Source organism: Kogia breviceps, chromosome 19 (assembly GCF_026419965.1).
Source record: "Kogia breviceps isolate mKogBre1 chromosome 19, mKogBre1 haplotype 1, whole genome shotgun sequence".
NCBI classification, from domain to species: domain Eukaryota; kingdom Metazoa; phylum Chordata; class Mammalia; order Artiodactyla; family Physeteridae; genus Kogia; species Kogia breviceps.
The window spans coordinates 14,174,170-14,198,880 of NC_081328.1; the positions used below are offsets into that span (position 1 = coordinate 14,174,170).

Sequence of the window (24,711 nt, forward strand, 5' to 3'; positions counted from 1 at the left end):
TAATGTCAATGAAAATAATCAATAAACAGTCTATAATAGGAATAAAAAAGAGTTTTATTTGAACCAAACTGAGGACTGTAGCCCAAGAGACAGCCTCTCAGATAACCCTGAGGAACTGCTCTGGAGAAGCATGGTTTTTAGCACAGTTTTTTATCTCATCAGAACAAAGAACATCAGACAAGTCAGAGATACATTTATTCAAGGTTTAAAAAAAAAAAACAGATCAGCATGTACACAGCAAATCAATATGGCCTTGGCACCTGGGAAGGAACTTTTATCTTCGAAGGAGTACCAGCATTGGCGTCTCAGGAAGGGAGGCATTTAATCTTTATTTTTAACAGGGACATTCCTTACTTCTGGTAAATGCACCTTTTTTTTAAGTGATTAAAGCAGATGTACAATGTATGTTTGATAGGCCACAAAGGCTTATAAAATTAGCATAAAATTCAAGTTAAATCATGTACAAGCTAGAATGACTTCCCCATAACCCAATATGTGAAAGTTCCTTCTATGAATAGTCATAAGCAAGACAGTTCAATCTGCAGAACCCAGAAAGAACTCAGGAATTGGAATTACCAAGTACCTCAGAAAGCAGAGGAAAGAAATTGAAATATTCTTTGTCTTCCTTTAGGATTCTTAGGACTTAATTTAGAATTAAATATGTTGGTTGCAAGTAAATACTTGTTCCGTGAACCAATTATTTTTAATGCTACCAGCACACTTAAATTGATACCTTGTATCTTAATGAATTGAATTTCAGTTAATAAGTATGCATGCAGTAAAGTCTTAAAATAACTTTAGGAATGCAAGTGTCATTATAGGACCTCTTTTTTTAATTGAAATATAGTTGATTTACAATGTTATATTAGTTTCAGATGTACAGCATAGTGATTCAGTGTTTTTATAGATTATACTCCCTTTAAAGTTATTACAAATAATGGCTATAATTTCCCTATGTTGCACAGTATATCCTTGTTGCTTATCTACTTTATACATAGTAGTTTGTATCTCTTAATCCCATACCCCTATCTTGCTCCTCCTCCTTCCCTTCCTCCGCTGGTATCTACTAATTTGTTTTCTATATCTGTGAGTCTGTTTCTGTTTTGTTATATACATTTGTTTTATTTTTTAGACTCCACATATATGTGATTACATACCATATTTGTCTTTCTCTGTCTGACTTATTTTACTAAGCATAATACACTCCAGGTCTATCCATGTTGTTGCAAATGGCAGAATTTCATTCTTTTTTATGGCCGAGTAATATTCCATTTTATATAAAAGAACCTCTTTCTTTTTCTTTTTTTTTTTTGTGGTACACGGGCCTCTCACTGTTGTGGCCTCTCCTGTTGTGGAGCACAGGCTCCGGACGCGCAGGCTCAGCGGCCATGGCTCACGGGCCCAGCTGCTTCGCGGCATGTGGGATCCTCCCAGACTGGGGCACAAACCCGTGTCCCCTGCATTGGCAGGCAGACTCTCAACCACTGCGCCACCAGGGAAGCCCAGAACCTCTTTCTTGAAAGGCCATTTTGAAAGAGCTCATGTAAACATGCTGAAGTATATACAAGAATGAAAACTTAAAAATCTTAACTAGTATGATTTGGATTAATTAATTTGTACTTTTTTCAGTTTGTGTACACCTTGACAGTGACAAGCCATTTTTGATATGCTTAATATTATCTGTTATCATTTTGTTGTGATATGGGAATTTGAGAGAATTGAAAGCAGCTTTGATCTCTACCTTATTCCTTCAGGTATTTTGTTTGTTATTTATTAAGCCTTTAGCTTTTGTAATATTAGAAGTATTCACATATTTTGTAGACTGATTTTTTTCTTTTTGAAAAGACAAAGGAGAGTAAATATTCTTATTTTTTCGTCCTCCAAAATGCAAGGGAGTAAGGAGTAAAGAGACTGCATTTGCAGGACCGAAAAATGATTTTAAATATTTAGTTGTTTCTGTTTATTTTCTGAAAGAGGAAGAGGGAGGAGAAATGGAATATGAGACCTGGTTGTAAGGACAAAAACCAAAAGTAAGCAAAGGATCAGGGTAGGAAAAAAGTAAGAAGGAAATTAACCAGGAGAAGGCAGTTAGAAGTAGGAACTCTGAACTTTACTTTGTTTATTTGCACTCTAAAACTCAGTCTCTGCAGGTATTCTGTGAGTTGAAACACAGTTTCAGTTTTGAAAATACAAAATATGAGTCAACCATGATAGCCATAAAGTATTTGTATATGATTAAGTTTCAGCCACTGGTAGTGAGAAGTTTTTTGTTTAATAGCTTTATTGAGATGTAATTGATAAACAAAAAACTTGATGTAGTTAATGTATACAGTTTGATGAGTTTGGACAAATGCATCCACCCATGAAACCATCATTAAAATCAAGGTAATAAACATATCTATTACCTCCAAAAGTTTCCTTGTGCCCCTTAGGGGTTTTGTTGGTTGTTTGTTTTGCGGTAAGAACATTTAACATGAGATCTACCCTCTTATCAAAAAATTTCAATGCACAGTATTGTTAACAGTAGGCCCCATGTTGTACAGCACATCTCTAAAACGTAATCATTTACATAACTGAAACTTTATACCCTTTAAACAACTCCCCTTTTCCTCCTTCCCCTCAAACACCTGGCAACCACCATTATACTCTGTGCTACTGTGAGTTGGATTATTTTAGATACTCTAATAAGTAGAATCATACATAATTTGTCCTTCTGTGACTGGCATATTTCACTGCTCATAATGTCCTCAAGGCTTATCCATGTTGTCACATATGGCAGGACTTCCTCCTTTTTTAAGGCTGAATAATATCCCATTGTAGGTATATACCACATTTTCTTTACCCATCTGTATGTCAATAGACATTTGGGTTGTTTCCATATCTTGGTTATTGTGAATAATGCTGCAGTGCACATGGGAGTGCAGATGTCTCTTCGAGATCCTGATCTCAATTCCTTTGGATTTATACCCAGAAGTGAGTTTGGTGGATCATATGGTAGTGTGAAGTTTTGATGGCATAAGTTTATATATCTCTATGTAGGAATAACTCAGTTTCCAGCAGCTGTTACCCAAACAACAAACATTTGAAGGAACTTAATGGGTCAGAGTTGGAGCTTTTTCTCTTCTCTTTTGTGTGTTCTGTTAGTCATAAGGGAAAAATACTCTTGTGTTACCAGCTCATTGTTTCACTCCTTTGTCTCACTTTTCTTATCTGTCTTCTAGACAGATTTTGAAAAAGAGATTGGAGAGTGGAAGAAATGTTTTAAATTGTTTTCTGGCATCTGTCAGTAGGACTTGGGTAGGGCATGTTTTTTGGCTCTTCTTATAAACGCTTGTTAGCAGAGGGCTAATGAGGCCAGGCTAGTAGTTAGATCCCTTAATCATGTGCTATGTTACATTCTAAAGCCTGTCTCCAAACAGTCATCAAATATATACCTCTGAATATGAGGGTAAGTGAACACAAACCTATCCCATTCTGGAAAAAGTCCAGAGTGCATACTCTGAAGGTTTAGTAGCAACATCTTTACAGAAAAAGGACATCCCATGGCCCAAACTGGAAACCACGGGAAATGCTTCTGCTACTCAAATATTCCTCAGTTTTCCTAACCAATCACCTTGTTGGCTTTATTCTCTTCAAAACAGCCATTACTAATCAGAATTGCACCTTCTCACCTATGGGCTAACACTGACACAGTGATTTCTGCTGGCCTTTTCCCTTATGCTTATGGCCCCATTATCTGGATCTCTGAAATGATCTTGTTTGTATTACAGAGCTCTCATTTGGAAGACAGTGAATCCGCAGCGTTACTTTGCTGTGAACGTGAAGAATCAGAAATCTTTAGTGATTCCAATGTACGTAGGTATTTGTCTTTATACAGCCTTTGGTGATTAAAGTGAGAGCTTTTTGAGTAAATTTGGCTCTTAAATGCATCTGAGATAATGCCTATTATTTTATCTATTTGGCCTCACTCAACCAAATAGCCTGGGAAGGCAAATAAGTGACTTGGAATGAGTTTATGTATAAATAGTACGGTATATTTGTATGCGTAATAATCTCCATTCAAAGCATATCTCTCAAAGTAGATAAATGTTGCACCCTGAAACTTTGAGTCTCCTTCACTAAGGAATATGATTGTTTTTGTGGGTTTTTCACATTTTTTTAAATGGTCTTTTCCCTGTAACAACTGCTTGGTATTGGTGCTGCCATTGGACCTTTATTCTCCACATACAAAGACCTAAGATATACTGGCTGTTGATAATGTTAAGCCAAGGAAATATTATAAATCCTAGACTAGAGAGTCAGTCAGATCATCTCAGACTATCTCACTACATTTCATGAGGTGTTATAAATTGCATTGATCTCATCTGACCCCCAGCAGAGTTGCTTAATTATTGCAAATTACCCACAGAATCAGGCTGAAGTTAGAGAATGACTTAAATTAACTACGTATCGCTTCCAATAGGATAACTGCCTTTGCTAGCCACGGCTAAAACTAGGTTCTACAAACCTTGATGATAAAATCTGAGTTCTGTCTATTCCAGAATGCTTCTTGTGCATAGTAGGTATTCTATAAATATCGCTGAAGTTTCATCAATGGAAACTCTCTCTTGAATGAAGCAGTGCCTCTCAAGTATATCACCATAGTACTGCCTGCTTTTAAACTGTCTTTACTTCACCTTCATGGCACAGTGAAGGTGATCACTATTTTAAGACCTCATTCAACCGTTATGTTGATTTATCTGGTTGCACTTCATTCAGCATTGACGAAGAGTCTGAAATGGCATGAAGTCAGTTATTGTGACTCACTAATAGCTGGAGTGGTGCTCACTCCCCTAGTACTTGAAAACATTAACTGATGAATTCGTATGAACACTCCTTTATTATCAACATTTTGCAGATGACAGACCGAGGGTGGAAATGTTATATTCTTTACCCGACGTTGTGTGATAATCAGGGGCAGTGCTGGCATCAGGTCTCAGTGAGCTCATTATCAGCAGGCGGCATGACATCAGATCTCAGCTGACAGCCATCAGTGAGCTCATTATCAGCAGGCAGCATCTCCAGTGATGGAATGCGTACCAGTCTCCTTATATATAGTGCCTTACAAGATTTATCCTGTTCAGTCTGCAGTGGAGTCTTCTAGACTTGGACTGGCTTATTGTTTTGGCTGATTTTGTCTTCATAAAGAATATTTTTATGAAGTTGGACACGTGGGGAAAAGACTCTAGTTTTAATAGTTTTCTCTCTTAGAAAAAATTAGATGGGTATATATATTTGCAGATTACTCAGGATTGCTTGATTTTATTGCCAGAACTTTAATTCATTTAAGTCAGGTTTGTTGTCTTTTCTTCTTCAACGGGCAAAAGTGGTTACGTGTACGTGGCTGGCTTTACCTGTAAAGGTACTGGATCTTCCTCCTGTTTTGTGTGCTCAAGAAGTGTTTCCCATACTTTGTATTTTCCTTTTCTCACCTTCCCATTCCCACCCCCACGTCAAAGGAGATTGAAAAGCTCCTTCCCAATTTGAAGGCTTAAACTTGAAAACAAAATTTTTTGCAGAGCAAACTGACTGAAATGCCCACTTCGAATTTTTTTCAAAGGAAGTGGTACGGGATCTGGATAAGTAGTTGAAATAGAAGTTAACTGTCATAATGAAGAGTAGAAGATAAAGAACTTTTTCAATTAACCTTGGAATAACAGAAATGTGAACTTTGGTTAGCTATATTCATTCCTTCACTTATGCACGCACTCATTCATTCACCAAGCATTGATTGACTCTTACGTACAAATTACCAGGCCCAAGGTGGTGGTGGGAATTAGGCCTAAAATATCAAATCCACCCTAAGAGCAAACATCCAGCTATAAGGTAAATAAGGTGTGAGGCCCTAATGTAAAACATGGTGACTGTAGTTAACATTGTATTTTATAATTGAAATTGCTAAAAGAGCAGAACTTAAATGTTCTCACACACACAAAAAAAAGATAAATATATGAGGTAACTGACGTGTTAGTTAACCAGTTGGGGGAATCATTTCACAAGGTATTCATATATCAAATCGCCATGATATACACTTTAAATATCTTACAATTTTACTTGTCAGTTTTACCCCAATAAAGCTGAAATTAAAATTACTCTAGGAGAGTGTATAGTCTACTCTTCAGCAGATTAGTTTTATGGATATTCACGGAAATGCAGTACACGGGGAGAAGAGAAGAAATCTGCGGGTGAGTGGAAGGAAATTTGGCTGGAGGCAAAGAAGGGATGGCTGTCTCTGGAAGAGGGCTGGCTGCCTTACATCTCCTGGGGCTTTCCCGGAAGAGAGGAGAGGCATGTAGAGAGACCTCTGCCCCTTCTCTAGTCCCACTCAGCCTCTAGGGAACCAGATAAAGGGTAGAAGCAGAAGAAGCTGTTTGCTCCCTCCGCTGTGCACCGGGTTGTTAGAGGCCTCCATGATGGGAAGAGGGACTGCCTGCCCTAGAGCAGGGTGGCCGTGTGACTGGAAGAGGTCACAGAGGAAGAAGACACTGGCCCTAGCGCAGGAGTTTCACTTTGGCTCCAGATAAGAAAGAATGTAGGCAGTGACTAGAGCAGGCTCCGTTACTAGTGGCTGCAGCAGCAGCTACTGAGACTCCTGAGGGTTCTCTTCAGATTTCCCATACCCATACCTACTGCTATCCTGCCTTAAAGGAGAAAGAGCTCTGCCTGAGCTGGGATTCCCATTATGGTGATGGTGGGGTTCAGCTAGAAACAACTGGATTCATTACCATTGTAGGGTTATTTCTCCCCTGCTCTGTAGGTCAGGAAAATGCTCGTTGTGTTACTTCGTCTCCTAAGAATACAATTTAATTCTTTCTCTCCTTTCTCTGCTCTTCTGACCCCACCCCTACCCTACCAAGCAGGAAGAGGGATGGATATAGGTGGTCGTACCATTTCTATGGTCTATTTCACTCCTTTGCTTGGATATTATATCCTTGTAGGGAATGCGTTTTCCCTCTGTGCATTCAAAACAGATTTTATGTTTGAATAGCCCAGTGAAAGGGAGAGGTAATAGCCTTCTGTTATTAAAAAAAAGAAAAAAAGGGAAAGCTACCCTCTAGAATTGAATGTGGAGAAGGCAGATGAAAAGAAAGGAAAATCTAAAATGTAAAAACTATTTGGTTTAGAATACTTTACATTTTTAAACTTCAGGTTTGCATTCTCTTCTGGGGCAGGACAGGTGTCTCAGAATAGATGGCAACTTCAGCGGAGGTTTTCATGTGTAGTGGGGTAGGAGAATGGCTTTGGGAGAGAGAGAGTATATGATGTGGCTAATACTAAGTTCAAGACGAAGGATTTAAGAATTTTTAAAAGTTATTAGCATTAAGATAAGCCCTGGTTCAAATGAGTAGCCAACCTATGGATTGAAGATAGAAGGAGCTTTAATCTTCAGGATTCTTTGGAAGCATCCTGTTTTTCTTGTGTGTATTAAGTTTTAGAATATGGTATATGGAATGATCAAAACAATGAATGATTTGTTGGCTTAGAAAGTAAAACTACACTTAGAAGGGGAGAACCGCTATTGTCGGGAAATCTGCTTTTGTAAATCCCTAGAGATTGTAAGCACAAGCAAGATGCTTGTGAGTGAACCTACAGATACAATGATAACCAGCTGGTTTGATGGAAGGTGGTGATGGTATGTGGGCCAATGAGCATGTGCATCTGGTCATTTCTGATGATTTGTATTTACCCTCTGCCTTTCAGCTCGCTCTCTCCCTTTCAGCTCTCGTACTGTGTTTTTTATTTCTTTTTTCAGACTCACTTGCAGAGACACCATTTCACTAGCCAATGCACACAAATGTAAAAAGAATTTAAAAAGCAAAATTCGTTGCTAAGGAGATGTGGGTTTTATTACGAGTCTCAAATGGCCATTTAGCCAACAGGGAACAGCTGTCCGACCAGAGTTCAGGATGATTTGAATTGTTTCTGCCTCACCTCTGCTGCATAGTAAAGAGATTGCTGATTAGGGCACCTGGTCGGAAAAGAGGTTAAAAGTGTTGCTAGTGGCAGAAACATAGTTTTACCATGAACAGTATTCCTATTTTTTTCCTTTGGAGGGAGTCTGATCCAAATGGTAACACTGGTAGAAAGCCTCCTATGGTTAAAATTATTTTTCTTTGTTCCAGAATAAAGCATAGCTCGACTATTTTATCCTAGAATAACAAATGAGAAACAGTTTTCAACTTTTCTTTTTTTGAAGTCTTACCCTCTTAAGTGATTTATTTGAAGAGAAATAAGGTCTGTAGTAATCTTGGGTACAAAGTCTACTTTAACAATTAGCTTTATAGGGGCTTCCCTGGTGGCACAGTGGTTGAGAGTGCGCCTGCCGATGCAGGGGACACGGGTTCGTGCCCCGGTCTGGGAGGATCCCACATGTCGCGGAGTGGCTAGGCCCGTGAGCCATGGCCGCTGAGCCTGTGCGTCTGGAATCTGTGCTCCACAATGGGAGAGACCACAGCCACAGCAGTGAGAGGGCCGCGTACCGCAAAAAAAAAAAAACAACAAAAAAACCCCACAAATTAGCTTTATAATTTAACTCAGTGGCTCTCATCATGGCTGCACATTAGAATCACCTGGTGACCTTTTAAAATAACTTAATAACAGGGTCTCACCTCAGTCCAGTTAAACCAGGATCTCTGTAAGTGGGACCCAGGTATTAGTATTTTTTAAATGCTCCCAGGATTATTCTAATGTGAATCAAGGGTTCAGAACCACTGTTTTATCTCTAGCTATGCTAATTTATTTGGTCTCCAAATCAGAGCTCCAATCTGCAACATTTGTAACATCTGTTTACATGAAGAGAGAATAAAATATGAGATTGATTAGAATAATGAGTTGACTATATGCATTTACTACCTCAGGTACAATGCAGTTAACTTTTATTCAGTGAAATTCCTTGGCTAGGCTTCTGTTAAAAGAGGAGCAAGATACTGAAATTAGGTGAGTCAAATCCTCAGTAAACCTGTGTCAGTGAAGGGTAAAGTTTTCCATGAAGTTATTAAGACTTACACTTCCTATAGGAGCTGGCATAGAAAAGAATCAAAGAGTACTTTTATACTTTGTGTATTATAACTTTATTAAAATAAAATATACATACAGAAAAGTACACTATTTTGTACTTTTATTTATATCATAAATTTTCACAAACACACATGAAGAAATTGTGTAACCTGGACCTAGATCAAGAAATGGAAGATTACTACTCCCCTCCACTAGTTCTGCCTTCCTCTGACACCCCCTCCTTGTTTCCTTCCAATCATTACTCACCCTCTGGCTGTAACCCCCCAGAGATAACTACTCTCCTGACTTCTTGACCATGTGATTTTGATGTGGGCATGAGGCTATGCCCTTTAGATGACCTCTCTGACCTCCAGAATCGGGTCAGCATCATGTAATATTTAAAGAGCTCAGATTCAAGGTTCCAACAGCCTGAGTCAAAGTCCCAGCTCATAGTAAGTCACACTGGCTGTGTGACTCCACTTCTCTAAGCCTCACTTCCCCCATCTGTAAAACAGAGGTAACAATAGGACCTGTCTCACAGAGTTGTTAGAATTAAATAAGATAATTTATGGGTCTGGCACATTACCTATGCTGAGAGCAGAGGCAGATATAGGATTCCCTGATGTCATCGTGTCTTCAGCAGAGTCAGGACAACGCCACTGTGTTCCGTGGGCACAATTTAGTTCATAGTCTAGCTCTGGAGGGAAGGAGGAGGAAAAAGAGGGCATCCTGACCATCTTTCCTTTTCCTCACCATCCTTGATTTGGCCTGTGGCATGACTAACTTGTAGCAACTTCTAAAATATGTTATTTAGAGCTTCCCTGGTGGCGCAGTGGTTGAGAGTCCGCCTGCTGATGCAGGGGACACGGGTTCGTGCCCAGGTCCGGGAAGATCCCACATGCCGCGGAGCGGCTGGGCCCGTGAGCCACGGCGGCTAAGCCTGCGCGTCCGGAGCCTGTGCTCCGCAACGGGAGAGGCCACAGCAGTGAGAGGCCCGCGTACCGCAAAATAAATAAATAAATAAATAAAAAATAAAATATGTTATTTAAATTCATAAAGTGATTACTGAAAGGCCAGAAACGTCTTCTTATGCATCTTTATATTTGCCACAGCACGTAGCACAGTGATTTACAAGTTGCAAGTAGTGTCGTGCCTTGGATAAAGGAATCTGAAGATGATGCTTCTTGCACATCTTGCTTTCCTGTGCTGGATTTGTATTGGTCTGATTTCTGTTCCTTTTGACCAGAGACATATTTTTGAGACATCTAGCACAAGAACATAAAGAATGTAGCAGTTAAACAGTTGCAGGCAGAAACCAAGAACTTGGCCTAATTTATAAAATCAAACAAATAAAAGCTCTAACTAGCTGAGTTATTCTGCTTCCATGATCTGAGGTCAGGCCTGCTCAGGTATATTTTCCCCTTATTTTGGTTTAGGAGAACAAGCAAAACAGGAGATGGCAGGACTTTTAGGTTTTTCATTAATAAAATTGTACAGACTTTTTTTTAAAGATTATAGTTTGGACATAATTTACCCTTTGGAAGGTTAGCAAGATAATTTATTGAGCACTTACTATTTTCCAGATGTGTTAAGTGATTTTCATACAATTTAGTCTTAAATCCAAATGTTTGAGGTTAAGTACTTTTAGTATTTCCCATTTTTTTTTTTTTTTTTTGCGGTATGCGGGCCTCTCACTGTTGTGGCCTCTCCCGTTGCGGAGCACAGGCTCCGGACGCACAGGCTCAGCGGCCATGGCTCACGGGCTTAGTCGCTCCGCGGCATGTGGGATCTTCCCGGACCAGGGCACGAACCCGTGTCTCCTGCATCGGCAGGCGGACTCTCAACCATTGCGCCACCAGGGAAGCCCCAGTATTTCCCATTTAAAGCTGAGGAAACAGAGACTTGCCTAACGTATGTGACAGTGCTGATATTGAGAGCCAAGTCTGCCTGACACTCCCTGCTTGAGCCCTTAACCTTATGCTGGATTGCCTTTACCCTTGAATAGAATATTGTTATTCTCATGCGAGGAGATCAGGAGCAAATGGAATAATGGGTCTCAGCTCTGGCTTTGCAGCAGAATAATCTGTGGAGCTTTTCAAAAATATAGACACTCAAATTTCACTTTAGGAAGTTCCTTATTCAGTGGGTCTTGGATGAGCTCAACATTTTTATTCTTTACAAAGCTCCATAGGTGTTTCTTCGTGCAGCCAGAATTAAGAACAGTGGTTCATAGAAGTTCCCTAGAGAGGAATTATAAGATTACAGATTTGGGGGCATTTGAAGACTGAATTTGGAATATTGTAGAGGCACATTGTTGTTAGAAGTGTAGAGAAGGAGGAGGTAGCTTAATAACAATCAAGTTTCATGTTTCAGGAGGTAAGATAGTATTTATCACCGGAAATTGGATTTATCACTGGGGTATTTTATAGAAGGATTGATTCTCCATTCTTTCTATGAATTTCTAGAGTGCTGCCACTTTTGTGCTCAAGCAGTCTTTCTCAACCCTAGTTTGCTCTCCCAGGTAATCTGTTTTCTCAGTGCTGGGGGTGAAGTCCTGGTGAAGTCATGATTTCAGAGCTATTAGGCAAGAACTGCTAACCTTGGAGAGAGCAGTGGATGGCCCTGATTAAGACAGATGTCATGGGAGAGTTGTAAACTTGACAAATTCTTAATCTCAATGTATCCTGTCTTCTGAGTTCCTCCTAATGCCTTTTGTTTATGTTTTTGTAATCTCACAGTGTGCTTTGGCGGTAGGGAGGGGGTAGTAATTCTTCCTTTCACTTTACAATTAGAAAGTTGAGTTACAATTTCAAAGGCCATGACTTTCTGAGAACTATAAATGAAATAATGGCTAACATTTGTTGAGCCATGTGCCTGGCTCTATCCTAAACGTTTTTACATTCATTATCTCATATTACATCTCTGATGTGAGTAGTGTTATTTATCCCTGTTTTAGAGATAAGAAAACTGAGCTCACTTATTCTACAATTACTTGAGTCTACTCTCTGGCAGTCACCGTGCTGGGAAATGAGTATCCAGTGATGAACAAGTCAGACCCTATATTTGTGGAACTTACAGTCCATTGGGGAAGACACATAATAAAAAACAAATAAGAATTCAGTTACAAAAGGTGATAGTGCTATGAAAAATACAAATGGGGAAATAACAATAAAGAATAACAAGGCAGAATTGCCATTTAGATAAAGGATAATCAAGAAGAGCCGCTCTAACGTGGTGATATTTTAGTTCAAGATAGTTAAGGAGTTTGCTTAGCATCACATCTCGTAAGTGGTGAAATTCAAGTCTGATTCCTAAAGCTCTACTCACCATGCATGCTGCCTGTTAGACACGTGCTTGGAATCTACCCCAGGTTTGTGACTCTCCTCTCTGGTCTGACCACCATTCATACCGTGACACTGTACCAGATTTCCAGAAGGGCATCATAAAGAAAGAAATTATAACAATAAGATAATTTTTTAAAAAGAAACTTGCTTCCTAAAATGCTTCTTTAAAAAGAGCCCTAGGAGGCAGCATAGAGAAGGGAGAGCAAACAGGGTGGCAAATAGTATATTAATTTCAGCAAATGATAGAGAGACACAAAGAAGCTGAAAATCTCTGCTGTAAATGCTCTAGGTACATTTGCATGAGGAAATGCCCCCTTCACATGCATGGTCTGGGGAGGATGTTCCACTTTGTATCAACATCCTATTTCCTGTCCTTACTTGCACTTAATTTGAAGGCCCTGATCTAGGAACCAAGCAGAAGACTGCTCATGGAAGATGCTGACTAAGAAGTGTTAGATGTTGTCTAGAACTTTAGAAGTGTTAGATGGTGTCTAGAACTTTAAGGTGCTTGGAAAGAATGTAGGAGGAAGGGAAACTGCTCTTGGGAAGGGAAAGGACAGAGAGGAACATTGAAATACAGTCTTGAATTTAAATGCTGCAGTCTTCTTCTGACTCTATTGCAATACTTGATTTGCCAAGTTACTGTCTTAGGGTTTTCCAACAGAGGCCTCTGCATTGCCCTTTGCTCCAGAAGAATTTGTTCACTTGCTCTTTTTCCTCCCAGGAAATAACGACAATTCTTTTTTTAAAAAAAAAATTTTTTTTAATGGGCCAAGTATCTGAATAGACATTTCTCCAAAGACTTTTTTTTTTTTTTTTAATTTTTGTCTGCGTTGGTCTGTTGCTGCGCGTGGGCTTTCTCGTTGCAGTGAGCGTGAGCCACTCTTCATTGCGGTACGCAGGCTTCTCACTGCGGTGACTTCTCCTGTTGCGGAGCACAGGCTCTAGGCACGCAGGCTTCAGTAGTTGCAGCATGTGGGCTCAGTAGTTGCGGCACAAGGGCTTAGTTGCTCTGCGGCATGTGGGATCTTCCCGGACCAGGGCTCGAACCCGTGTCCCCTGCATGGCAGGCGGATTCTTAACTGCTGTGCCACCAGGGAAGTCCCAATAACAACAATTCTTAGGTTGGTCAGAGTCTGTAGAAGTGTGATGCAAGTTGTTAGATTCTGGATTATAAGCCTAACTGTTTAGATGTAAAGAGTGCCTAGTGTAAATTTCTGCTTGGAAAATATTTGTGTGTGATATTCATGTATACATCTTACTTGATGATTGTATTGGTGAAGATTATAAATTGACTAGATCCTTGCAATCTTGACAGTTTAGTCAAAAGTTATAATAGTGTTCAAAGTCTTTGACCCAGAAATCTAATGCTTGAAAATTTTCTCTGAGGAAATTATTTTAAAAGAAAAGTATATGTACTAACATATTAGTGAATATGTTTAGTAATAGGAGAGAGGAGATGGTTAAGTAAACTATGGCAATATTAACTCAATGAAGCCATTAAAATGAAAAACATGGAAACTATTGATATATAGTTCTATGAGAAATTATATATGAAATGTTAAGTGAAGGGCTTCCCTGGTGGCGCAGTGGTTGAGAGTCTGCCTGCCGATGCAGGGGACACGGGTTCGTGCCCCAGTCTGGGAAGATCCCACATGCTACGGAGCGGCTGGGCCCGTGAGCCATGGCCACTGAGCCTGCGTGTCCGGAGCCTGTGCTCCGCAATGGGAGAGGCCACAACAGTGAGAGGCCCGTGAACCACACAAAAAAATAAATAAATAAAAAGATCTACCTGGCTTTACTATGAAGAATGGACTTCCAATTAATTAATTTATTTATTTATGTATGTATGTATGCAGGCATGCCTGCATGCCATAGACAGTTGGGGCATTGTTTTTTTGCGATTTGATTTGGTTAACTCTTTCGTTGAGCAATGGCACTCTTAATAAGAGGGAAGTTGACAGAAAGGCAGTATGGTGGTAAAGAGTGTGTGACCCTAGGTAAGTTACTTTCCTTCTCTAAGTCTCGATTTCTTCATCCAAAGAATGGAGATAATAAATAGCATATCTGCCTCATGGGGTAATTGTGAAAATTGAATGAGGTAATATCTGCAAAACACTTAGATTAAGGTCTGGCACATTGTAAGCCTCTAATAAATGTTAGCCACTGTTACAGTCTAATAATCTCATGAAGGGTTTAGCTGCTGCTCTGAGAACCACCCATTTTTGGTGGTCCATGGAGTAGCTTTCCATCCAGAGATCACATGTGGGCTTGTCTAGCCACCACCACTGGACTGTAGGAATCTAGCCTAGTCAGCTGGTAGAGAAACATCATGTATAAGGTTTAATTTCACAAATGTCACTGGGAGATGGAAATGAAAGCTGAGGAATGGTAGCTTGCTTTAACCCTAGCTATGGTTTTGCTTTGAAGCTGGCTTTTGAGAGGCTTCCAACACTTGCAGGAAATCAATAGAATGTAGTCGTTGCTTGGAAACGGCTGTATCTCTTTGTTTCCCGCAATACTAGGTAACTAATGTCTGTAATTATGCTGCTGAGCAAAGCCTCAGGTTGATCAAGGTTAATTGTTGACAGTATTTGAAATGTTAATAATGTCTACTCTAAAACTACTTTTCCAAAATAGATTGTTCCAGCTTCACAAAGTGGTTTAAATGCCACTGATTTCTTCATTCAGTGAGATGTAATTCTAGGCCTGGAAACTGGGATCTTCCAATTTAATGTTTTCTAAGAAATTAGTACACAGAAAATGTGTTTTTTCTTCTGCTTTAAAGTTTGCCACATCACATGCTAATAGAAATTCCACTGCCTGACTTTTGTTATTGTTAGCCTGTTCTCTAAAATTATACATTTCTGCCTTTGATTTGTTTTGTGGAACTAGGGAGAGGGGCTAAAGCATTCCATTTTTATGGAAGAGTCCTGGGGAGTTTGGGTAGGTGGGAATCTATTCTAAAAGTTTGCAGTGGATTCAGGCTGCCTGGAAAGTCTTTTGTGTTTAAATTTGTCTTCTGTCTTGAGAATATAAGAGGGCAGAATTTTAAAGGGAGTTTTGCTGCCAAGTGCTACCAAGGGAAAAATTAAAAGTTTCTTATGTAGTCAATGAGAGTTCCCTGCAATCAAGTTTACTTACTGAATTTGTCAGAGATTTCCTGTGGTGAGATGGTTCACAGATGGTGGATAATTCCATTTTTAAAATAAAAGTGAGCTTTGTGTTTTGTTCTTTCTCTTATCTAACATGATGTCTCCACCTGCAGAGCTGCCTTTTCTGTCACTCAGTGCTCTAACGGAAGACCCAAAAGTATTAGCTAAATTGTTCTGGCAGCCGAGAGAGAGTGTTGGGTAAGGAAGGACTTGGCCAAAGATAGGGCTTTCCCTAGCTGTTGCAGGAAGGTAAACAGAGGTTCTACCATATGTAACTACCTTCTTTTAAATGATTAACTAATGTGTTATGTAGCATTACTGCTAAAACCTAAAGTGGTGTGGGCTTATGTTAATCTAAAAAAATGTTCACAAATAGAAGCTATAGGTATGTTGGTTTTTTAATGTACTCATTCATTCTGTTTTTCTTTTTCTTTCATTGTTTTGTGTTTTTCCTGCCCAGCTTCAATAAGCTATATTGAGGAGTGTACCAAGTCATAGTGTGTGTTACCTGGAACTTCCTGGGAACTGAACATTTTATTCCTGTAGAAATTTGTTTACTGAAATTTTAGAAGACTGACAGTGTAGGAAAACCAAGTTTATTTTATGTGTTGACTATTATTTAAAATAGGAAAAGGAACTTAATCCTTGCTCCTCTTCATCAACCACTTAGCATGTAGTATATACTATTCTAGTTGCTTAAGGTATATCTGTGAACAAAACCAGAAAGCACTGCCCTGTAAAGCTTGTAGTTTGATGCCTATTAACATTCACCTTCTGCCTCCACCAAGGGAAGTGCTAGGTTCAAATCTAGCATGACTACGTGTTGTCTCTGACCTTGGGAAGTCACTCTTTGACCCTCTTACTTGTAAGCCTAGTTATTGTGTTGTCATGTTATCATTCATTTGGGTTTTTCAACAGTCATCCCTTGCGTTGGTTCTGTAAGATGAAATTTCCTTGTTAATTGCTTGGGTTTGTACTCAGAGGAACTTTATGCAAAATAAAGAAATTTTGTCCCAGGATTTACCTATATATGTTCCCTAATGTGTTTTTACAGCTGATCTGGCTTAACGTTACCAACAATTTGTACTATGTGATCCAAGACTACATGAGTTTATGTTTATAGAATTTAATCTCACACATGTCATCAGAGTTGAGGGGAATGAGGTAGGAAATGAAATAACAGAGTTCTCTGGGTAGATAGCTGCTACATTTTTGGTATGGTCTGCTTTCATTTTGGGAGCTTATCTGCTCTATTCCATGTGATTCTGGTGGGGCTGACAATCACTTGGCCCTGCTTTTCTACCACTGGGATGGTCATATGCCCGTAGACCCATGTCAGGCTGGTCAAAGTATCCCTTTTTCTTGGACACCATGATTGATCCAGGGTAGCACATGACCCAAGCTGGACCAGTCAGGGTCATGTTGAGAGATATATGGATGCTGGGAGTAAAAAGTTTTAAGTTCTTTTTTCTGGACTATCTGATTAAGAGGATGGTATATGCTTGGTGTGGTTGGTGGTCATCTAACTACCACATTGAGATAGTCTGCCTAAGAATAGGAAGCAAGCAGAGTCCAAAGAGAGAAGAGAAAGTAGAGACCTAATAACATCATTGCATTTTTTTAATCCCTCTTGGATTTACCAGTTACATGAACCACTACCTTTTTTGTTTTTCTTAACTCACATTGCTTCTTGTATAATACAGTATCCTTATCTATTATTGTAGTAGTCATTTGCGTTTGCCAATATTTCTGGTCCTCCTTATTCCAGATAATGGTAGGATTATAATTCCTTGGGAGTTGGGCATGATCATGTGACTGCTTTGGCAAATGAAATATGTGACTTTTGTCTCTTCCAGATGGATGGATGCCTTTAAGTCTGAAGGGCTGATGCATGACTCATTATATTCAGTTCTCCCTGCCATAGTGACCAGTCATGTTCCAGATGAGAGAGGGTAACATGGAGCAGAATCTCCAGCAACCTAAGACAGACATATAGCATAAATGAGAAACTTACTATTTTAAGCCACTAAGATTTTAATGCTATAGGTTATTGTAGCCCATCTAAATGATACTTGTTTAGAATATATTTTTATATATTAAAATTTTCTAAATAATTCAAGTGAAAAAATCTTTTTAATATGCCATCTAGAAATACTAATGTCTGCAGAATGAGATTATTAAAATATTTGGTATGCATAGTTACTGCAGTTAAGTATTAAGCTGCAAGGCTAGAAGCAAACAGCAGTGTTTCTTGGTTTACCATACAGGAACTAAATCTGCTCTTAGGGCTGTGACCTCTGACCAAATTATAGTTGCCTTGTTTCATATTATGTGGCAGGACAAAGTCTATAATGACGGGTGTTTAAAACTCAGACACTATGTAAACACTCTAGCCTTACCCATGAGAATTTCTCTTATGTGGCCAGGACAAGGATAGCATCTCCGTAACCAGGCCTTGCTATCTGAAAATAGAGAAACCAGACAGGTAGGAGGAAATGGTTTAAGGACAGACTGAACAAAAGCCTGATTTGCAGCCATGTAGCATCAGTATGGAAGTGTTGAAATTAATAGAGCCTTTGGCAGATAACCATAAGGAGGGTGCCTGCACGCTGCAAAGTGAGCATGTAATACAGGCAGCAATGAGCTCTGTGGACCTGAACACCCTCTTTGACCGTGTCTCTTTGAGGCGATAGCATTTGTTCAAAACATCCTGTCTTCTCCTTCCTCCACTGTCCTGGACTTCAAAGGCAGATATATAAAATTTTTTTCACTGAAATTTTAGGGAACATTTTGCTTTAAAAATATATTTGTGTGTGTAAATTATTGTAATCTTCAGTATCTGTGCTGGACTTTCCAGCTTATGTGAGGGGCAACATATTCTCATGGGCAAAGCACAATAGCAATCTGTCATTTTAACCTGTTGGTGCTTTAATTTTTCTACCTGTAAAGTGGAAATAAAAAATTGGGAACAAATAAATAAAATGGAAATAAAATTTTTTTCTTCTCTTACCTCTCCTTTGTGCACATGGGAAAATGTGGTTCATAATATATTTGTCAGGAATGTTGGTTGAGAGTAAGAGAAACTAGCTTAAATAGAAAAATAAAGGTTATTTGTTGTTTCTTGTAACAGCCAATCAGAGGGTACCATTCCCCTGCTGGAGGTTGGCTTAAGAATGAGCATCTATCCAGTTCAGATGAGAGAAGATGTGGGGGGAGGTTGGGAAGCTACTGGGACAGTTTTCCTTGTACTTAGGAGACACAGGGGAAGAGCTGTTTTCTTCAGCTGACTGATGTTGGGTATATATATATATATATATATATATATATATGTGATGGACCTTGAATGTGGCAGTAATCTTGGGACCATATTAGCCTAAGAGCAGTGCCGGAACAGTCAGGATGGCAGAGCAGAAAGATAAGGAAAATTTCATTCTTGATAAAGTTCAACTACTGAATTAATCAAGATGATACTTTTCTGTATTGTTTAAGTCTTCCCCCCCCCCCCCCCAGCTCCGTTGGGTCTTCGTTGTTGCGCGAGGGCTTTCTCTAGCTGCAGAGAGCGGGGGCTACTCTTCGTTGTGGTGCACGGGCTTCTCATTGCGGTGGCTTCTTTGCCGAGCATGGGCTCTAGGTGTGCAGGCTTCAGTAGTTGTGGCACGCAGGCTCAGTAGTTGTGGTGCACGGGCTTTGTTGCTCCGTGGCATGCGGGATCTTCCCGGACCAGAGCTCGAACCCATGTCCCCTCCATTGGCAGGTGGATTCTTAACCACTGTGCCACCAGGGAAGTCCCTTAAACCACTTTTTGATGGATATTTTTTTAATTATTACTTGAGATTGGAAAACGTCCTGAGTAATAAGTAGAGATATTGTGGGTTCCTCAGAGAGTAGAGAAGCTCTTGGAGGGTTACAGTCCCACTGGACCTATTATAGTGCCTCGTACGTATATAGTTGAAGTTGAATAAATATGTGTTAGATAAATGTGGTTGTCTTTATTTGTATTTATAACCGAAGCACTGAAAGATAAAACACCCTTCTTCTCCTTCTCTAACAATTCAATCCAAAAGCAATTAGATGGGACAAAGCATGGTAGGTATCTTCAGGTGGGCACTGAGGCCCAGTATGGGTGGGTTATTGGAGCCCAAGCGAGGTGAGGGGGCATCAACATGAGGGAGGTGCCCTGGAGCTGGTTATTTGAGCCTGTGTGTATGGTAAGCAGGGAGTCACTGTGGGAAGCCAGAGGGGTGGCCCAGTATGGGGGTGGTAGAGCCTGAGGAATGTGAGGAAGGCATATATAGTCATTGGCCCAATGCAAGGTGTCAGATTCTTAGTAGGGTGAAGAAAGTACCTGCTTAGACTGCTCTGGAAACTCTACTGTGATTTTGTAATCATATGTGTTCAAAATGCACCTCTTTTCATTTTTTAATGAAAATGTCATGAAGTTAACATTCCTAATGCCCCTTTTTAAAATATGAAACTATTGCTTATTTTAATATACCACACGAAATGTCTTAAAGACCTGTATGTTTTATTAAAGCAACTTCACCTTCCCAACAAGTCAGCTTACTTTTTTTAATGCATAAATTTTATTAATTATAATCTGCATTTCATCTGTATAGAAAATATTTTTCATTTTAGTTTTCAGTGGAGTAGAACTAAAGTATTTAATTTTTTCACAATGATTCTATGGTACTTTTTAAAAGTTTCAGAGGAAGCCTGATAGAAATAGTCCTTTGAGAGAAAAAGATCAAGCTTACTCATGTCCCAAACTCTTTGATTCTGTAAGCAGAAATTTCAACTTACCATTAATACCAACATAACAGCACAATATGATTGCAATCACTTTGCAAATGTGATTAACTATTCAAGATTAGCCCATTTTATTAGTGGTAAATATGGCCAACCTAGATCCCACTGTGATCGTCAGGCAGAATTAGAGCCAGGTTGATTTTCGCAAAGCCAAGAGCTATACATTGTACATTAAAATGTGCTTTTATGGGAATGAGGATTGGAAGAAACCGGGATCAGTAGAGAGGAATGTAAAAGAGTACCTGGCTCATATGAAGTTTTTCTTCAATGATTATATGACATCATTTTAACAAAAGCTTTTCATATCTAGAAATATACACCACTTAAAATTTGCTGAATTTAATGAGATTGAGGAAGTGCAGCACTTTATGTTAACTAGTTGCCAGTCTCAGGTGACTGAGCTGGTAGGTCGCATATCACTGGAGATGCTGAACGATTAGGCTAGTGTACAGGGAGGTAGCAGCGTTTTTTAAGAGGGCCTGGGTGATTCTGGTTCTGTGATTATATTAAGTGTGGCCTTTGCCCTTAGCTACAAATTTGACCCAGGTTATTATTTAGCTCTTGTTTCCAGTCTCTTAGCATCATGAATTCCAAGGCTTATTAGACATTTAGATATTACACATTTAGATATTCTTTTGGTTATTATTGGCTTGGTTGACTGGTTAGTTTTTGTTTTTCCAATTCTTTTTTTCCAATTGGAAAAAGAATTTTCCAATTCTTTTTTTCTATATAGTGTATCACCATTTTCCCCCTCCATGGTTTTTCATTATTTTGAAGTCAGTTTACTCATTTTTCCTTTCCTTACCTAGAAACATTTTTTTATAATTTATTTGTTCCAATGACTCACTCATTCAATAAATATTTATAGAGTATCTATTAGGTGCTTTACTCTTAATAAATCAGGATAAGATGTGATTACATGTAATTATAATTCAAGGAAGAAGAGAAATACAAGAAGAAAGAACAGGACTTTTAGGAAAGGAGAGCTCATACCCAGTTGAGGAAGATCAGAGACTTCAGGATTTTTCGTGATTTTTCCTCCTAAGAAGCAGGAACCAAGTCTTTGATGAAGGAGAGTCAAAGCATAATATGTTTTTGACTGAGGCATTTCCGTGGGACATGGTGCTAAGAATAATTTGAAATGGTTTGGAATTCTGAATGGACTCTTTCAGATGCTTGTAGGTGATACAGAAGAAGAGAAAAGTGAAAGTGCCGGAGTTCTCATGGTTGTTGGTTCCCCTAAGTAACAAAGGCAAAAATTGCTGCACAGTCCAAGGACCCCTGGGAAGAGAGAGGTGGCAAGGGGCTGAGTTTAATCTAAATTGAATTTCATAAAAATTAAAACCTTTTTTAACTTTAATTTTTATTTATTTATTTATTTTTTACTAGTTTTCCAATAGGCTTCCTTATAATTTGAAATCTAAAGTCTACATTAATGGCCTCTGGTTGAGGTAGTCTCCAGGGCAGCCTTATATCAGAAAATCAGTAGAAATGTTTTATTTAAATTTGTTTTATTCATAAACCAGTGATGAGGAATGAAAGGAAGCTTTGAGGAATAACTTCTAGAAGGGAGTTACGATTTTTACTGCAGACAACATAATTTCTGGGACCTGGGGCATGCTGTCAGTGTGTATGTGTAGTAAATACCAGTGGTACTATTTTATCTCCCAGCTATTGGTAGTTGCAGTTTTAGTTATGCTTATGTGATTGTTTGATTGCTTCCTTTATCAAACTGAAAACATGACACGAAAGCATTTTGTTTGCCATCTCAATTCACTTTATTAGGTTGAGAGGTTTTTTTTTTTTTAATCTACGGCACACTTTATAGCTACTGTTTTATTCTGTAGTTTCAGTTGACTCTGTTCAAGTTATATGAAATAGCAGTATGTAATGTTTCATTTTACCAACACTTAGTAGCCTTGGTTATTCTTTTCATGGGGTGTTCAAGACATTGTTTTTCAGGAAAGTTATGGTTCTAGGAAATTAGGCAAGTAATAAATATTTCCTGGTGGTTGCTCAGAGGTATTTACTGACAAGGATATTGTCTGTGGAATGCCTTTTTATATTTAACCTTTGCTTACAGGAATTGCATTTTTATGGAATTATTGGTGCCTTTTATTGGTTCTTTGAATTTACACATTCAGCTAACTCCCTGTCGGGTCTGTACTAGTTTCTCAAGAAGAAATATTTAACCAATGAAAATGAGGATAGATGCTTTCATAGTTAAGCTTATTTATGTTAGAATCTATAAATAGGGGAGGGGGCTTCCTGTCAGGTACTGTATACTCATCTTGCCTTTTATTGTTTACCTTTTTTTCTCCCTTCCCTAGTTCTATTCAGTTTTGGGGGGAAAGTCTAGATCAAAGAGTACATTACTAATAGATAACATAGGATAATTAGCAAAATAATCTGACTATATCATTATAGGCTTCCTGTGGTTACTTGTCAGATTCTAATAACCTTAAGCATCACTGGTGAGTTGTATTCTGAACTCCCTGAGGATGGCGGAAGAAAAGTATTGCATTGAAAAGTCGGTTATAACAGTTTCTTCTTAGACTGTTAATTGGTGAGAGGGTGGCAGGGGGAAATGCATCAGTATTTTCCCAAAGTTTAGAGAATAAATATTTTCTTAAGTTATCTCAAGATACAAAAGTAAAAAGAAGACCAACGAGAGAACTTGCGGTTTGTGCAAAATGGTAGGTAATAGTAGATAGGAAGGAGACTTCGGGAAGTAAAAGTGAGGTTACAGGAGAAAACGAGACATGTGGACGTAGTTAAAGAAAAATAATAGACACTTAAAAGAGGGAGTAACTGAGAAGCTTCTGAGGTGGGTTAGATAGTCTATAAATTGACAACACATGATGCTGATTTTCAACCGTTGGAGGGAAATTCAGATGATTGCATGCTTCTCATAAGATTTTACCTTTCTCATGAAGGTATTCATGAAGTTTTAGTTAGACTAATATTAGTGGGGGAGGTGCTGTCTTGTTACACGTTAGTTGGTGGGTTGTCAAGTTTAATGGTGACTGTGTGTGTAATTAAAATCTTCCTGCATTAAGTTGCCAATTACTTTTTTCTCTGTCGTTTATTTCCATTAATAAAGAAAAGCGAGGACTGTTTTAACTGTGGAAGACTTAATAATTGGTTTAGTTATGATGTTCAGTGTGTTAGCAAGGATCACTAGCTAGGCCTAACCTATATTAGGAATTAGATCACACTCTGATTTATAACTTCATATTTTTTCCTTCATTTCAATACCTGTGTTTCACTTCAAGTAAGTTTGGAGGCTTTGGGTTTGTTTGTTTGTTTGTTTAAGTGCTGAATCAGCTTTTTCTGAACTTTTGTTTTTTTGTCTTTTGTTTATGGCAGCCAGATAAAGTTAATGACATGCTTGTAGTCTTGGGGATTAGACCAAGGAGTCATAAGTACCCGATCTTCTCTCTGTATTTATTAACTACCATACCCCCCCAAATTTAGCTTCTATCTTAATTTTTCAATATTAGGCACAAGCTTAACCTCAAAGTTACATACAGCAGTCCTCTGCAGTGCTCCTCAAACCTTTCCACCAGAAATTGCTCTAACAGCAGAACAGTGTGAATGCGGAACCCCGGCAGTGTGGATATATAAAGTTTAAAGGAGCTTATTACAAGGCTGAAATGTATTTGAGTTCTTATGATTTACTTTAAATTTCATGCACATTTTTATGTATCTCTATCTCTGTTACTATAAAAATACTTTGCATCAAGTAAAATTGATACTCTCGGAATATGCCTCAGTCTAGAGGCATCAGGGAAAGCCTCTGGAGAAAGGGACACCTAAGCTACAATCTGAAGGATGAGTAGAAGAAGTAGGCAAGCAAAGACGGGAATGAAGTGTACCAGGCAGAGAGAAGAATATGGCAAAGTCTAAGAGATAAGATGGCCCAGCTTGTTGGAAATACTGTAAGAATTTTAGAATAGCAAAATTCACCTGCAGTTGAAGTACGTGATATCTGAAGCTAAATGTTGTCATTTTCTAAGGGAAAAGAAAATTCTTGTGATATGAGCACTGGTCAGCATTGGTCAAAACTACTTCCAGGGGCTTCCCTGGTGGCGCAGTGGTTGAGAGTCCGCCTGCTGATGCAGGGGCCACGGGTTTGTGCCCCGGTCCGGGAAGATCCCACGTGCTGTGGAGTGGCTGGGCCCATGAGCCATGGCCACTGAGCCTGAGCATCTGGAGCCTGTGCTCCGCAATGGGAGAAAAAAACAAAAAACAAACTACTTCCAACTAATGGCAGAAAGTCAACCTACTAAATAGAAAATTGCCCTTGCACGTTTAATGAGAGACATTTTGTAAGAGAGAAAAACAGAAAAAGTGTTTATAGTACTTTG

At 39.0% G+C, this 24,711-nt stretch overlaps 1 protein-coding gene across 4 annotated transcripts in view; it reads left to right on the forward strand.

Annotated features, from left to right (window-relative positions):
• The window catches only part of SSH2 (slingshot protein phosphatase 2), a 242,957-nt gene that overhangs the window by 58,061 nt on the left and 160,185 nt on the right, over positions 1-24,711 (forward strand). For 2 of the 4 annotated variants that reach the window (XM_059046270.2, XM_059046273.2), the window contains one exon: positions 3,771-3,851. The exons of the other annotated variants lie outside the window; for them this stretch is intronic. In XM_059046270.2, coding sequence (XP_058902253.1) covers positions 3,771-3,851 — 81 coding nt within the window. The remainder of the gene's footprint in view (positions 1-3,770; positions 3,852-24,711) is intronic. 4 annotated transcript variants of the gene reach the window in all.